Source organism: Thamnophis elegans, chromosome 15 (assembly GCF_009769535.1).
Source record: "Thamnophis elegans isolate rThaEle1 chromosome 15, rThaEle1.pri, whole genome shotgun sequence".
Lineage (NCBI taxonomy): Eukaryota > Metazoa > Chordata > Lepidosauria > Squamata > Colubridae > Thamnophis > Thamnophis elegans.
The window spans coordinates 9010486-9027505 of record NC_045555.1 but is presented as its reverse complement, the minus strand read 5'-3'; the positions used below and the strand labels follow the sequence as shown (position 1 = coordinate 9027505).

At 46.5% G+C, this 17020-nt stretch overlaps 1 protein-coding gene across 2 annotated transcripts in view; it reads right to left on the bottom strand.

Annotated features, from left to right (window-relative positions):
• Window positions 1–17020, bottom strand: part of ARHGEF10L (Rho guanine nucleotide exchange factor 10 like) — a 97203-nt gene that overhangs the window by 27235 nt on the left and 52948 nt on the right. For both annotated transcript variants that reach the window (XM_032231606.1, XM_032231605.1), the window contains 6 exons: window positions 15887–16060; window positions 14353–14498; window positions 9737–9921; window positions 7289–7404; window positions 4984–5111; window positions 1879–1979 (listed from right to left, as the gene is read on the bottom strand). In XM_032231606.1, the coding sequence (XP_032087497.1) occupies window positions 1879–1979; window positions 4984–5111; window positions 7289–7404; window positions 9737–9921; window positions 14353–14498; window positions 15887–16060 (850 nt within the window). The remainder of the gene's footprint in view (window positions 1–1878; window positions 1980–4983; window positions 5112–7288; window positions 7405–9736; window positions 9922–14352; window positions 14499–15886; window positions 16061–17020) is intronic.

Below are 17020 nucleotides of genomic sequence, written 5' to 3'. Positions count from 1 at the left end.
TTGTGAATGCTCCAGCAGTGGATGTTTTTAAGATGTGGGAGTCACCATTTATCGGAAGTATTGTAGGGTTTCCTGCCTAGGCAGGGGGTGGACTAGAAGACCTCCAAGGTCTCTTCGAACTGTTTTTCTAGATGTCTATTCTATTCCATTCCATTCCATTCCATTCTATACAATAGGATTAAGGACTGAACCAGTCATTATTATATTAGCAGCATGTAGGATGTTTTTTCCTTTCCAACTTCTCATCCCCCCCCCCTCTTAATTTTCATTTTAATGCAGTGTTTCTCAGCCTTGGCAACTTTTAAGTTGCAGGAGCTTCCACTTTCAGAACTCTTAAAAGTTGCCCAGATTTTTTTTTTTGGGGGGGGGGGGGGTTTGGAGAGAAAAAAAACCCCAGTAGCTTTAATGTATGTAGCTCCTTATCGTATTATCCTTAACGCATTATTCTTTTATTTGCTACACTTCATTAATAAAATTTAAGCAGACTGTATCGCTCTTCCCTTGTTTATTTGCCGCACTTCATTAATAAAATTTAAAATAGATGAAGCAATTGAAGCCTCTCTTCACCTAAAGTTATCTCATTAGGGCAGGCAGGGAAGAAGGCAGAGTAGAACCCAAGGGGATCCGTAAAAGTCACAAACTTTCGTCGATTTCCTTATGGAATATTCGGGGAGGGGGGAAAAGTCCCGCCGCCCACCGAGAGAGAAGCAATTAATTTATCTTCTTTCCCACGTGCCTTGGGAGCGGCAGCTCAGCACTTTAATTACAGAAAATATTAAAACATAAGCCATAAAAAAACCAGCTTGCTGAATATTTTAGCAAGAGCTCGCACAAGGGTTCCTGATGATCACTGCTTTTTCCAAAAAGCTTCTGCAGAAACAGTCCTCAGCTTACAACCAAAGTTGGGACCAGAATTTCCATCGTTAAACAAGAAAGTCCAGTTGCCTCTTGGGGGGAAAAAAAAGCACCTTTGGGACAACCGTGAGCTGGATGACTGAGAATCTCTACAAACTTTGAGCTACACAATTTGGGATGAAGACCCTTGGAATGGTGGGGGAGTAGGAATGGATTTCCAGAGGGGAAAAAACTGCAGACTACAGGAACCATTTGCACCACTCAGGTGACCCTGAGGACACGGACAAACCTCCAAGTGGCCTCAATGACCCTCTAAAAGGATGACGATAACCAGCTGTCTGCAAGGAATATACAATACAATACAATAGCAGAGTTGGAAGGGATCTTGGAGGTCTTCTAGTCCAACCCTCTGCCTAGGCAGGAAACCCTATACCGTTTCAGACAAATGGCTATCCAACATCTTCTTAAAGACTTCCAGTGTTGGAGCATTCACAACTTCTGGAGGCAAGTTGTTCCACTGATCAATTGTTCTAACTGTCAGGAAATTTCTCCTGAGTTCTAGGTTGTTTCTCTCCTTGATTAGTTTCCACCCATTGCTTCTCGTTCTACCCTCAGGTGCCTTGGAGAATAGTTTGACTCCCTCTTCTTTGGGGCAACCCCTGAGATATTGGAAGACTGCTATCATGTCTCCCCTAGTCCTTCTCTTCATTAAACTAGACATACCCAGTTCCTGCAAACGTTCATCGTATGTTTTAGCCTCTTGTCCCCTAATCCTCTTTATTGCTCTTCTCTGCACTCTTTCTAGAGTCTCCACATCTTTCTTACATCGTGGCAACCAAAACTGAATGCAGGATTCCAAGTGCGGCCTTACCAAGGCAATATAAATCCTTCCTACTTTTCTTCCCCAAGGCCACTGTAACTTTGAACTGTCACTAAACAAACGGTTGTAAGTTGAGGACTAACTGCTGCGTTAGGAAGAAGCATTGAACCAAGGCAATAGCGAAGCCAAAGGGATTTACTCACGGAGGGCAATTTTGGCCAAGTGCAAATGATTCACCCAGGAAATTTTGCTGAGTGGGTTGGGTGTGATGAACACCACCATGACGCTGACAGGCCGACCGGACCTGTCAATGTAAAGAAACACTTTAAAAATGTAATATATTGAAAAAAATATCAATACAAAAACATAAATCCCAGGAGATAACTTCCTGTTTGGCTGTAGGGCTGTTTTTCGCCCTCCGGAGCCTTCAGAGAAGCTCCTGAAGTCTCCGGGGGTGGGGTGGGGAGGCTGTTTTTGCCCTACTTAGGCTCCTAGAAAGCCTCAGGAGCCTGAGGAGGGCAAAAAAAGTGTGGGAAAAACAGGGGGGAGCATTAGTCACACAGGCATGCATGCATATGTGTGCGTGTGCCAGTGGTGGGTTGCAAGCAGTAAGCTCCGGTACGAGCGTACCGTTCCGGTATGGTGCTCCAGAGACCCCACCCGCCCGCCCGAGCTCCTTACCTGTCCTTTAAAGCCTTTGGTGCTACCGCGTACGGCGCGTACAGCACCTGTGCGATGCTCTGACGAACAGCTTTAGCGTCGCAGAGGTTTGCGGAAGCATCGCTGGCAGCTATAATGCATGCGCGCACCGCGCACGTCCATATAGGTGACGCCTTGCCCGAACGGGATCCGGAACCCACCACTGGTCTGCGCGTATGTACGCTGGGGTCGCATGCACAGCATTATGGGTGTGGGCATACCTGCGCATGACCCCACCCCCCCTATGCTCCCCCTGCTTTTGGCACGCAATCCCAAAAAGGTTAGCCATCACTGTCATAGGACCATGATGTCAAATCAATGGTACTCTGCAAGCACGCCTCCCACCAGCCAGTGGATTCTCTGCTGTGCATGCGCAGGGCACATGCAGAAGATGGGCACACATGCGCAAGGGGTTCCATGTGCATGCATGGGGCTGGGGGGCATTGGCGTACTGCGTACTCCCTCCCCCCACAGCCTGTTTTTGGTCCCAGGAGGCTCCAGGGAGGCCTGCTAGGACCAAAATATGTCGCGTGGGGGTGTGTGTGTCGTGCACGCATGTGCGGGGAAGTGCAGATGGGCCGCGTGTGGATGCGTACGGAGGTGGGTTTAAAAGTGGCTCTTTGCAGTGAGAAAGAAATAAAAGCAGGGGGGGACCAGGTAAGAGTCACCTGTAAAACCAGGCGATGCCCCAAAAGAGAAAATAAAAATTGTGCGCTCTATTAGGGTCGCAGGAGACCTCACACAATCTGTAGTTGTACTTTTGGTACAAGATTAGGCGACACCTGGCTCAAAAGCAGTAACTGTGAGAGGGACTTTGGGGTCCTAGTGGACGACCCCTTAAATATGAGTTAGCAGTATGCGGCGGCAGCCAAAAAAAACTATCCTCGGTTGCCTAAATTGAGGCATAGAATCAAAATCACGTGAAGTGTTAGTTTCCCCTTTTATAAAGCTTACCAAGGCCACACCTCGAATGCCGCATCCAGATTTGGTCCCCTCATTATAAAAAAGATATTGAAAATTTTTGGGGGGGAAAAGTGCAGAGAAGAGGAACTAGGATAATTAAAGGCCAGGAGACTCGGGCTCTGGGAAGCTGGGGGGGGGGGAGGTGGGGGGTCGGGGGGTCGGGTGGGAGGAGAGAGGGATATATATTAGGTTAGACACGATGTGTTAGATCTCAATGCAATGTGACTTCACATGTATACTGTTTTTCTTTAATCTCTCTTTAAAAATAGGATAAGCCAAGTACATTGACATATAGTGGAAATACACCAAGGGGAGGAGGAGTGGGAAAGAAGAAAGATGGGCAGAGAGGGATGGGAGAGAGGGTGGGAGGGAAGAAGGAAGGGGGGAACTGGATTTGGAGAGAGGAGTGGTAGAGTGGGAGGGGAAGTAGGGTAGAGGGGGATGATGGAGGGAAGACAGAAAGTTGGAGGGTGGTGGAAGAAAGAGGTGTATGGAGAGTGGAAGAACTATATTGGGTTTCTATTTTCTGGGGTATTGTTGATCAGAGGAATTGAGGCAATTATTGTTTAATACTGTATGGTGTTGGCTATGCACAGTATACATGTGAGTGTATGAAAATGAAAAAATAAAAAATATTACTCAAAATAAATAAATAAATAAAGGCCAGGAGACTAAAATATATGAAGAACAGTTGTAGGATTTGGGTATGGCCAGTCTAAATAAAAGAAGGGTTAGGGGTGATATGATAGCAGTATTGCAGTATTTGAGGGGCTGCCACAAAGAGGAGGGGAATCAACTTGTTTTCCAAAGCATTTCGAGGGCAGGACAAGAGGCAACGGATGGAAACTAATCAAGGAGAGAAGCAACTTGGAATTAAGGAGAAACTTCCTAACAGTGAGGACAATTAATCAGTGGAACGGAAGATGTTGAGAGTTCTTTCCTTAAAAACTAGACATTATCTGAAGAGCCACCTGTCTGAAACGGTATAGGTATCTCTTTCTTGAGCAGGGGGTTGCACTAGAAGACCTCCAAGGTCCCTTCCGGCGTGGCACGACAAAACCGCGCTCGTCAAAATCGCGGTGATAAAATCGCGGCGTTAAAGCTGTGATGTCATCACCGCCGCGACAACAGCGCGGCAACAGAAGTGCGCTTTAAAACGGCGCCACGGCAGAAAGCCGACTTCAATTAAGGTAAGCGTTAGGGTTAGGTTTAGGTTTAGGGTTAGGGTTAGGGTTAGGTTTAGGGTTAGGGTTAGGTTTAGGGTTAGGTTTAGGGTTAGGTTTAGCGTTAGGGTTAGGTTTAGGGTACTGAGTGCTTGGGAATGCGCGAATTTGCCCTCCGCGATTATGTCATCGCGGTAGGGTCGCGTTTTTCCTTAGCGCTTAGAACGGCGCGAATTAGTCTTCGCGCTTATGTCTCCGCGGATAAGGGCTTCGCGGATTTGTGGTGGAACCCCCTTCCACATCTATTCTGATTAATTGATTGACACAGCTTGATAACAGGTGGGTCACCCACTCCTGGCTTTGGTGGAAAGGAAGCAGCCATGGAGGGATGGGCTGAAGCCAGAGAGGTAGTGGGTGGACAGACTCTGGACGTCGTTATGGGTTCTCCTGAGCCAACCTTAGGAAATAAACCACCCCACGTACTTGTCGGGCTTCCCAGGAAGTAAGAGACGGAGGCGGCACTTGTTGGCCGAGTGGATCTCCTCTTCCTTCACCCTCATCATCCTCTGCAGAGCTAAACACCAGTCTTGGGCCACCGTCATGTTCAGGTTCTAGAAGCCAAGTGGAAAAAGAAAATTAATTCATTGGGGGGGTCTTCGTTTTCAGGGGCACAGCCTGGGAGGGTATCGTGAGTCTGGATTGTGGATAACAGTGTTGAGAGCAAATCCTCCCCTTACGATTGAAAGACGTATCCGTGATTTTGACAGAAAGGAGTCTCTAAGGTTTCTCTCCTTCTGTCCTGACCGAGGATTCCCAAGAGCAAAAAGCAGACTCCTTGTCCCGACAAAGACCCCTTTTATTCATTTACTTCTGCTTATTCACATCCAGCAAAGTCTTTCAAGGGAGGATTTACAGTCACAGATCTTATCTGGCTTGGACAGCTGCCAGACCAATATCTGCAGAACTTGGCAAGGAGCCTCGGAGAGTCACGAACCAATTAAGCGAACTAATTGTCTCCTGCAAACTCCACTCCCCTTTCGCTCCTCCTTTATTTCCTCTGGGAGGGGCCATTCATCGTCCACCTGCGGCCTTCCTCCCAAGTCGACCCCTGTTCTTTAGCTGTTCCCTTCGCCTGGCAACTCTGCGCATGCGCACACTGGGAACAGGCTCCAGCTGTTCTTCTGCCTCACTGATTTCCGACTCTGAAGGCAGCTGATAACTGGCATAAGGCTCTGGCCCCTCCCTGCCTCCGACACAGAGCCCTCCTCAGAGCCTTCCCCAGACTCCAGGATTGGCCCTTGTTCCTCCCCAACCTCCTCACTATCTGACTCTGCTGCCAGCTTCATGGCCGCTGGCAGGCCACAGCACCGGCACTCAAGGACAATACAGATAGTCCTCAACTTACAACCATCTGTTTAGTGACAGTTCACAGTTACAACGGGACTGAAAAAAGTGGCTGATGACTGTTTTTCACGCCACTGTGGCAACACTCCCATGGTCACATGATCAAACCTTGGTCACTGACTCATATTATGATGGTCGCAGCCATCCCAGGAGTCTTGTGCTTCCCTTTTGTGACCAAAGTCAACGGGGAAGCCAGGCTTGTCTTACCATCATGTTACTAACTTAGCAACTTGCACTGATTCGTTTAACAACTCTGGCTAGAAAGGTCGTAAAATGGGACAAAACTCACTTAATAATTGCCTTGCTTAGCCACAGAAATTTGGAGTTCAACTGTAGTCGTAAGTGGAGGGCTACCTGTATTTTCACATCATGTGCTCGCTGGAGTCTCTCTAAGGCCTACCCTTTTTTTAATTCCTCTAAAACTAACCCACCCAGAATCCCGAACTGATCAATAAATTAGCATCAATACATCAGCTCTTCAGCTCACCAGACAGAATAAAGCATGTCGGTATCCTTTCTCCTCTGTTCGCCACATATTTAGAACATGCTACATGCATTTATTCCTTACTTGGACCAAAGGGCTGAATAAAAATCCAAGCAATTGTCCTGTGAGGAGGAGCTGCGAAGCTGTCAAGGGAGCCTTAAAAGACCTCTGAAATAACTACATGATTCTGCATGGACTTCGCTTCCATGCGGAGAGGGAGAGGTGTGCTTGAAGCCAGGGGGTGGAAGGGAGAAAAGACCCCCTATGTTGTTCACAACGTCTGCATTTCAAACGAAACTATCGTATTTTTTCGGAGTATAAGACGCACCAAGATTTTGAAGAGGCAAATTAAAAAAAAAGTTTTTGCACTCTGCAGACCTCTGAAAAACGGCCCATCTTTCTCAAAAATGGCCCATTTTTTTAAAGAAAAGGGATGAATAGCCTTTAGGAGGCTGGTAGAGTGCTCCTGGGGGGGGCGGAACGAGCAAAAAACAGCCCATTTTTGTGAAAAACGGGCCCGATTTTTTTTTAAAAAAAATAGGGGCATGCATAGCCTTTAGGAGGCTTATAGAGTGTTTCTGGGGGCTGGGGGCAAAACTGAGCAAAAAACGGCCCATTTTTCACTCATTTCTGCCCTCCCCAGCCCCCAGGAGCACTTTGCAAGCCCTCTAAAGGCTCTGCATGGCCATTTTGGTGAAGGGGGTGGGGTTTCAGGAGGCCAAAAATGCTGTATTCAGTGTATAAGACGCACCCAGATTTTCAGCCTCTTTTTTGTGGGAAAAAGGTGCACCTTATACTCCGAAAACTAGAGCACCTCATGTTGCTTCAAAAGCGCTGGAAATAACAGGGTGTTGGCAAAGGGCCCAAAACGGCGTTCAGGCTACCCCGAAGTGGACTCACCTGGTAGGTGCCATGGAGGGTGCTGATTAAAAGAGTGATCTGTTGCACTACGGCCAAATCCTTTTGCAGGTCTTGCAGCTCTTGAAACAGGCGAGGAGGCCCCAAAAAAACTTTATCTGAAGGAGGCAAACTTGGATTTTAGGGAACGTCACGACCAGAGAATTTCCTTGCCTAGAGTGGACATACTCGTGACCTGACAAATGCGCGCACGACAAAAGCGCGCCGACGAAACCGCAGTGCGAAAACCGCGATGTCGTCAACGCGCCCACAACAGCGCGCCGACAGAAGCACTATTTAAGTTAAGGTAAGGGTTAGGGTCAGGGTCAGGTTTAGGGTTAGGATTAGGTTCAGGTTTAGAGCGCGCTTCTGTCGGTGCGCTGTTATCGGCACGCTTCTGCGCTCATTTGGCGGTGCAGTTTAGAACTCGCGGTTTTCTCACCGCGGTTTCATCGGGCGCGCTTTTGTTGGTGAACCGTACATACTCAGCAGTGGTGGGTTCCGGCTTCCGTACCATCACCCACATGGACACGCGCATACATGGTACTTCCCTGAGACGCTTCCCTGAGACGCTTCCCTGCGACGCATTCCCTCCGCAATGCTCCAGCTGCTCAGTGCAGTGATGCACAGGTCCCGTACACACCATGTGTACACGGAAGTGCCAAAGGCTTAAAGGAGCTCGGACGGGCGGGTGGGCCCTATGGAGTACCATACCAGAACATACCCAGTGCTCCGGGCAGGCTCCAATACGCCCATACCAGGGTGTACTGCCTCCAACCCACCACTAAGACTCAGCCTTTCCCAGTACACTTGCGTTTCAAATATATATTTTCCTTTCTTTTGTTCCCAACGCAGGTAGTCTTAGCAGCCATTCAAATTTACGCTGCAATTTGGGGGCTATTTATGACCCAGATCCAAAATTCTTGGCAACACAACTGCAATTATGGCCATAGGACCTCATTTTACAGCTGTCGTGATTTACAACCACGATGGACAGATTCCATTATGGTCTTAAGTTGAGGACTAACTGTACTAGCAAACTCAGGTAATGGATGCATCACACTGAACCCAAACTGAACGCTATTGATTTTTTTAAAAAAAGGATGCTCTTTGAATTTTACAGGGTGCCTAACAACTTTAAAAATAAAATTCAAAAATTTCTTCAGTTTAAATTCAGCAGGGACAGCCTGTTGAATGCTGTGGCCCCTTCCAGGAAAAATATTGGTAAAATAATTTCTCAAGTATTTCACAACTTCCAACTGGGCAATAGATGATAGGTACAGTAGATGACAGATAAAACACATAAAGAGATAGACACAAAGATAGATGGATGGATAGACAGACAGACAGACAGACAGACAGGATAATAGACTGTCAGAGACAAGTAGATGATAGATTGATAGATAGATAGATAGATAGATAGATAGATAGATAGATAGATAGATAGATAGATAGATAGGATATAGATAGATATAGAGATAGATAGATAGATAGATAGATAGATAGATAGATAGATAGATAGGATGGATATAGATATAGAGAGAGGGATGGATGGATGGATGGAGATAGAGAGAGAAATGGATGGATGGATAGATAGAGATATAGATAGATATATACATAGATATAGATAGATGGATGGATGTATATAGAGATAGATGGATGGATAGATAGATAGATAGATAGATAGATAGAGATAGATAGATGGATGGATGGATGGATATGGAGGGAGAGAGAGAGGGATGGATAGATAGAGATACAGACAGACAGACAGACAGGATAATAGACTGTCAGACAAGTAGATGATAGATAGATAGATAGATAGATAGATAGATAGATAGATAGATAGATAGATAGGATATAGATAGATATAGAGATAGATAGATAGATAGATAGATAGATAGATAGATAGGATGGATATAGATATAGAGAGAGGGATGGATGGATGGATGGAGATAGAGAGAGAAATGGATGGATGGATAGATAGAGATATAGATAGATATATACATAGATATAGATAGATGGATGGATGGATATAGAGATAGATAGATAGATAGATAGATAGATAGATAGATAGATATGGATGGATGGATGGATGGATGGATGGATGGATATGGAGGGAGAGAGAGAGGGGGATGGATAGATAGAGAGACAGACAGACAGACAGTAGATAGAGAGATTAATCACAGTCCATTTTGAATACATAGCGGAAAAAAGAGTCCTGAGAATTTACAAGCCCCCTAAGTGAGCTCAAACAGAGTTTACAAAACATTTCAGGTGATATTTGCAATGGGGGCTCACAAAAGGAAAAAGGATTTTTATGCAAGGAAGATTTTAAAAGAAGATTTATTTTAGGGGTGAAGGCCAACTGTCCCGACTGTTCATGTTCCGTCCCCCTCCCCTCCCCTCAGCTGGCCGTTTTGAACCGTGGGGAAAGGAGAGAAATGTCCTTACTGTGGCCAGACTGGCTGGGTGGCGCCGGTTTCCTAGAGCCCACGTTTGGGATGGCGACGCCGTCTTTCTCCTTGGCGCTGCTCTCCTGCCCCACCTCTAGGACCTGAACCTGGGGCAAGGCTGCGTTCCACTTCACAATGTACTTGGGCCCCAGAGGGACCAGACTGCTGATCTCTAGCTGCCCCCTGCAAGAAAGAAAGCCCGGGTTTTTTCCCCAGTTCCATAACAACCAGGATAGGATAGGATAGGATAGGATAGGATAGGATAGGATAGGATAGGATAGGATAGGATAGGATAGGATAGGATAGGAATAGAATATAGAAGTAGAAGTAGAATGGAATGGAATAGGAATAGAATTTAATAGAGAATAGAATAGAATCCTTTATTGGCCAAGTGTGATTGGACACACAAGGAATTTGTCTTTGGTACATAAACTCTCAGTGTACAGTTATGATTCATCAAGAATCATAATGTACAACACTTAATGATAGTCATAAGGTACAAATAAGCAATCAAATCATACTAGGAAACAATCAATATAAATCATAAGGATACAAGCAACAAAGTTACAGTCATAAGTGGGAGGAGATGGGTGATAGGAACGATGAGAAGATTAATAGTAATAGTAATGCAGACTTAGTAAATAGTTTGACAGTGTTGAGGGGATTATTTGTTTAGCAGAATGGGGGTGGCGGGGGGGGAAGCAGCCCAGGAAAATCTCCAAGCCACATTCCGAAATCCTCAAAGCACCGAGCAGATTTTTGCAAGAATGTAATTCTTGAATTCAGCCGTAAAGAAACTGCAAAGACATGCAAGAAAAAAGAAGAAAAAATACGGCCCTCTGGTTCTTCCCAAAAATTTTAGTGGCGGGGAAGCTTTCTTCCTTACACACCAGGACGGGGAAGGGAGACATAAAACGCCCCCATTCCCAACGCCTGGTTATAGCACCTTGAGAGGGGGCGGGTTGGCTATTCCTCATTTGTCAGGAAGAAAACAGGAAGTCCCGGCGTGTGACCACAATCGCTGCCAGAATTTCCATGGCTAAGGTAAGGTGGATAAATGAGTTGCTTCCAATGTTACCGCCCTTTCCACATGGTTGTGTTGTGGCCCGCCAGCAGCCAGAAGAGCTGGCAGCAGATTCGGACAGTGAGGAGGTTGGGGAGGAAGATGGGCCAATCCTGGAGTCTGGGGAAGGCCCTGATGAGGGCTCTGTGTCGGAGGCAGAGAGAGAGCCAGAGCCGTATGCCAGTTATCAGCTGCCTTCGGAGTCAGACAACAGTGAGGCGGAAGAACAGCTGGAGCCTGTTCCCAGTGTGCGCATGCGCAGAGTTGCCAGACGAAGGGAACAGCTAGAGAACAGGGGTTGACTTGGGAGTAAGGCCACAGGTGGACGATGAATGGCCCCTCCCAGAGGAAATAAAAAAGGAGCCAAAGGGGAGTGGAGTTTGCAGGAGACAATTAGTTCACTTCATTGGTTCGTGACTCTCCGAGACTCCTTGTCAAGTTTTGCAGTTATCGGCCTGGCAGCTCTCCAAGCCAGATAAGGTCTGTGACCGTAAATCCTCCCTTGAAAGACTTTGCTGGCTGTGAAGGAGCAGAATTCACAGTCAATTAATAAAAGGGTTTTTTGTCGGGACAAGGAGTCTGCTTCATGCTCTTGGGAAGCCTCGGTCAGAACAGGTTGTTAAGTGAATCCCCATGGTTGTTAAATAGGCTTCCCCTATTCCCGACTTTGTACGTCGGAGGTTTGGCTAGGAGGGTCGCCAGTAGAGATCCGATGAGCCCTGGGTGTTTGAAAAACATCCTGGTTGATGAGCCCCTAAATGTGGATTGTGTGAATATGAGGATGTTGTGATGGCCAAAAGTGAAAGAGTTTTTTCAGTCCCGTTGTAACTTTGAATGGTCACTAAATGAATAGTCGTAAGTCGAGGACTAGCTGTAGAAAAATCTTTTCTCCCCCACCCCCAACCCCCCCGAATTGGAATATTGTTTAAAAAACACAATGCACAATGCCTCTACCACTGGGCGCTACAGCCTCGCAAATCAACACCAAGATGCTTCCGTGGGGCATGCTTGTTTCACATCATGCATTCACGGCCGTTCACACAACCACTGCTCACACTTGCGACATTGCCATTAATATCCTACCCGGTGTTCACAGGCCTGACAGAGAGAAACATCAAAGGAAAAGCCGTTATCTAATTCTCCTCCAAACATATTTGTTAAAAAATAATAAGAATAAAATTCCTTGACAGTTTGGAGAAGTGGAAGGATTTAATGCAACACCCCCCCCCCAAAAAAAAAGTTAATTCTAGCTTCTCTTCGCGTTCTTGCTTTCGGATCTTCCTCCCCGTATAAAGCAGGGGACTCCAACCTTGGCAACATTTAAGACTTGGGAACCGGAGATGGTATTCAGCAGGTTCTGACCAATTCTGGACAACCAGAAGCAGAAATTTTGAGTAATAGCAATAGCAGTAGACTTATATACCGCTTCATAGGGCTTTCAGCCCTCTCTAAGCGGTTTTACAGAGAGTCAGCATATTGCCCCCAACAATCTGGGTCCTCATTTTACCCACCTCGGAAGGATGGAAGGCTGAGTCAACCCTGAGCCGGTGAGATTTGAACCGCTGAACTGCTGATCTAGCAGTAGCCTGCAGTGCTGCATTTAACCACTGCACCACCTCGGCTCTTCAGAGAACCGGCAAATACCATCTCTGACTGGCCCTGCCCCCATCTATTCTCTACCTCCTGAGTCCCAGCTGATTAGGAGGGAATGGGGATTTTGCAGTATCCTTCCCATGGAGTGGGGAAGGAATGGAGATTTTGCAGTATCCTTCCCCTGGAATGGGGAGGGAATGGATATTTTACAGTATCCTTCCGGTGGAGTAGGGAGGGAATGGGGATTTTGCAGTATCCTTCCCCTGGAGTGGGGAGGGAATGGAGACTTTACAGTATCCTTCCCCTGGAGTAGGGAGGGAATGGGGATTTTGCAGTTTCCTTCTTCTGGAGTGGAGAGGGAACGGGGATTTTGCAGTTTCCTTACCCTGGAGTGGGAAGGGAATGGGGATTTAGCAGTATCCTTCCCCTGGAGTAGGGAGGGAATGGGGATTTTGCAGTTTCCTTCTTCTGGAGTGGAGAGGGAACGGGGATTTTGCAGTTTCCTTACCCTGGAGTGGGAAGGGAATGGGGATTTAGCAGTATCCTTCCCCTGGAGTGGGGAGGGAATGGAGATTTTGCAGTATCCTTCCCCTGGAGTGGGGAGGGAACGGAGATTTAGCAGTTTCTTTACCCTGGAGTGGGAAGGGAATGGGGATTTAGCAGTATCCTTCCCCTGGAGTGGGGAGGGAATGGAGATTTTGCAGTATCCTTCCCCTGGAGTGGGGAGGGAACGGAGATTTTGCAGTTTCCTTACCCTGGAGTGGGAAGGGAATGGGGATTTAGCAGTATCCTTCCCCTGGAGTGGGGAGGGAATGGAGATTTTGCAGTATCCTTCCCCTGGAGTGGGGAGGGAATGGAGATTTTGCAGTATCTTTCCCCTGGAGTGGGGAAGGAATGGGGATTTTACAGTATCCTTCCCCTGGAGTGGGGAGGGAATGGAAATTTTCCATATCCTTCCCCTGGAGTGGGGAGGGAATTGAGATTTTGCAGTATCCTTCCCCTGGAGTGGAGAGGGAATGCGGATTTTGCAGTATCCTTCCACTATCATGCCCAACAAACCATGTCATGCCCAACAAGCCACACCCACAGAACTAGTAGTCAATTTTTTTGAATCGCACCACTGTTGGGAACTTCAACTCCCAGAATTCCCCAGTCACGAACGGGAATCCTGGGAGTTGAAGTCCCCAAGTCTTAAAAGAAGTTGCTAAGGTTGGAAAGGCCTGGCATAAAACCTCCGAATCTGGAAATAAACATTTCCCACTTTTTGAATGAATGACAAGACCACCACCACCACCACCCCCGGCACACACACACACACATTTGAGCAAGGAATAACTCTCACAGTCTGCCAATAATTCTAAGGAAGGCAGGAAATTAAGACCTGTTTCCAGAGGCCAAAATAAGGGCAAGAATGGTGATTAGGGGACTGGAGGCTAAAACATATGAAGAACAGTTGCAGGAACTGGGTATGTCTAGCTGGATGAAAAGAAGGACCAGGGGAGACATGATAGCAGTGTCCCAATATCTCAGGGGCTTCCACAGAGAAAAGGGAGTCAAGCTATTCTCCAAAGCACCTGAAGGCAAGACAAGGAGCAATGGATGGAAACTAATCCAGGAGGGAAGCAACCTAAAACTAAGGAGAAATTTCCTGACAGTGAGAACAATTAATCAGTGGAACAGAAGTTGCCTCCAGAAGTTGTGAATGCCCCAACACTGGAAGTCTTTAAGAAGATGTTGGATATCCGTTTGTCTGAAGTGGTGTAGGGTTTCCTGCCTAAGCAGGGGGTTGGACTAGAAGACCTCCAAGGTCCCTTCCAACTCTATTATTCTGGATTTGTCCTGAGAATACCAAGGAAGGGCACCAAAACCCCTTTGCATTTTAAATTTCTGTTTCTGTTCCGACATCCGCTGGATCACAACCTCCCCTGTGACACACAACTCCGACCGACTTGACTCACTTGAAGTTGATGTTGGCGCAGACTAACACGTCATTCAAAAGAAACACCTTCCGTTCCTTGGATTTGATAAGTTGACCTCGGTCGCCATAAACGGTCTCCGTCAGGGTCTCGCAGAATAAGAGCTGCCGTTGCCCCGAATTTAACAACTGGGGGAAGGGAAAACAAAGCAAAACATAAAATGAAATTACAAAGCAGAACAGAACCTTGGCCTTATCGGAAAGCGACCCGGGTGGGGAAAAAAAATATCTTTTTAAAGGCTATTTTCCCTGGAGGAAAAAGCAAACAGAGAAAAAAGAGAAGAAAAAAAAGGGAACCGTACTTCTGATATTGTTCATGAACATGGTGGATTTAATCATTATTTGTTGAAGAACTAAAGGCCAAGTCACAGAATGCTACCGAATAAATTGATTTTTTTTTTTTAATGAAAGGATTGCTTTGCTCAGAGTAAGTAAATTAAGGATGTATTAATGGTTTGGATCAGAAGCAGGTTTGGGAAAATCTGGTTTGTTGTGTAATATGTGAAATGGATCAGCTCAGTGGGGAGAATTCAGAGATTTTGTTAGATAGATAGATGATAGATAGATAGATAGATAGATAGATGATAGATAGAATGAGAGAGATTGAGAGAGACTGAGAGAGACAGAGAGAGAGATAGACAGAGATAGCTAGATAGCTAGATAGATGATAGATAGAGAGATAGATAGAGAGATAGATAGAGATAGATATGATGGATGGATGGATGGATAGATAATGACAGACAGGCAGGCAGACAGACAGATGATAGCGAGAGAGAGATGATGATGGATGGGTGGATGGATAATGATAGATAGATAGATAGATAGATAGATAGATAGATAGATAGATAGATAGATAGATAGATAGATGTAATGAGAGACTGAGACAGAGAGAGACAGATATAGATAGATTAGATAGATAGATAGATAGATAGATAGATAGATAGATAGATAGATAGATATGATGGATGGATAATGACAGACAGACAGATGATAGAGAGAGAGATGATTATGGATGGATGGGTGGATGGATAATGATAGATAGATAGAATGAGAGAGAGAGACAGAGACTGAGAGAGACAGACAGACAGATATAGATATAATGAGAGACAGAGACACAGACAGACAGATAGACAGAGAGATTGCTAGGTAGATAGAGATAGATAGAGATAATGAGAGATAGACAGAGATAGACAGACAGACAGAGAGAAAATGAGAGAGACAGAGAAAGAGGGAGACAGATAGAAAGATAGAGATAATGAGAGATAGATATATACAATACATACATACAGTATATTGACCAGCTTCAAAACCTTTTATTTATTTTCATTTTAGATGAACCCTAAAATAGTTCCGGGAACCAAAGGAGACCCTCACAGAGCCAACCAAAAGCAAAGCAAGTTTCCTGAAGATGTCCAGGTGACAACCACACTTGGATGCTGGAAGTTGTCATCCGAAGATATCCAGAAGGAAATTGGAACTGGCCGCTGGGGCTGGGCATCCTGCTGAGGGTCACGCACCTTATGGAGATGGCTGCGGTCACTGACGCTCTTGGTTAGCTGCTGGATCTCAGCCACCTGGTCGGCCAACCTCTTCTGGTCGTTCAGCTTCTCAGCCAAGGTCTCCAGTTCGGTTAGGGCGAGCTGGAGGGACAACCGGTCAGCGTGTCCTTTTGGGGTGTTCTTCAGCATATCCTGGTTGGAGGGAAGAGAGAGCAAAGTTTGGAAGCAGACCAGTGAATTGAGGGACATCTGAGTCCCATCCTCAGGCCCACCCCAGATGTTTCCTCAACATGCCAAGCCAACCTTTTCCTTCTACTTGGCGTAACCCAGATCAAGGGTCCCCAACTTTTCAGACCTCAGGGACCAATTCATAATTTTAAATCCCGCGGACCACTAATAGGACCTGCCTAATGACCGGATGGCTGGGCGTGGCTAGGTGGTCATGTGACTGGGTAGGCGTGGCCAAAGTGATATCACTCACATCAAGGGGCGCCTTGCTGGCCTCTACTCGCTACTCCTCGCCTGCCCGCCTGGGCTCCTTAGGGCCCCAACAGGAAGCAGTTGCTGGAGCTAAGCAGCCACCAGGAGAAAGAGTTGGCAAAACAGCTGACTCAGTTCAAATTGTAATTTCTGCCCCCTTCCAATCCGCACAAAAAGACCCTGAAGGGGGAGACTCTCTGCAACAACACAAGCGTTCATTGCACGTATCCAGCTCAGAGGCCGTAGTTTGAGGACCCCTGATTTAGTGCAATATAAGGAATGCAAATAATTTTTCTGCAGACCACCAACATTTTCTCACGGACTACCAGTGGTCCACAGATCACCACTTGGTGACCACTGACCTAGATTGTAGGTTTCCCAACCTTACAAACTAGGAGATGGATGGACTTCAACCCCAAGTGGGCTGGGGAATTCGGGGAGTTGAAGTCCACCCATCTTCAAATGGTTGAGAAACATGGATCTTGTCATGCCCCCCATTAGAGCCTGAATCTATTGTAGCCTAATCTGCGGAGGAAGACGAGCCCGAGCAGACGGCTATCGAGTGGGCGGTTTCATTGGTTTGGGAGGAATATGAAGAGGAGCAGGCCGAGTCAGGCCAGGGCCTTTCAGGATTGGGACGGCTGGTAGGCAGGGAGGAACAAGGGCAAAATG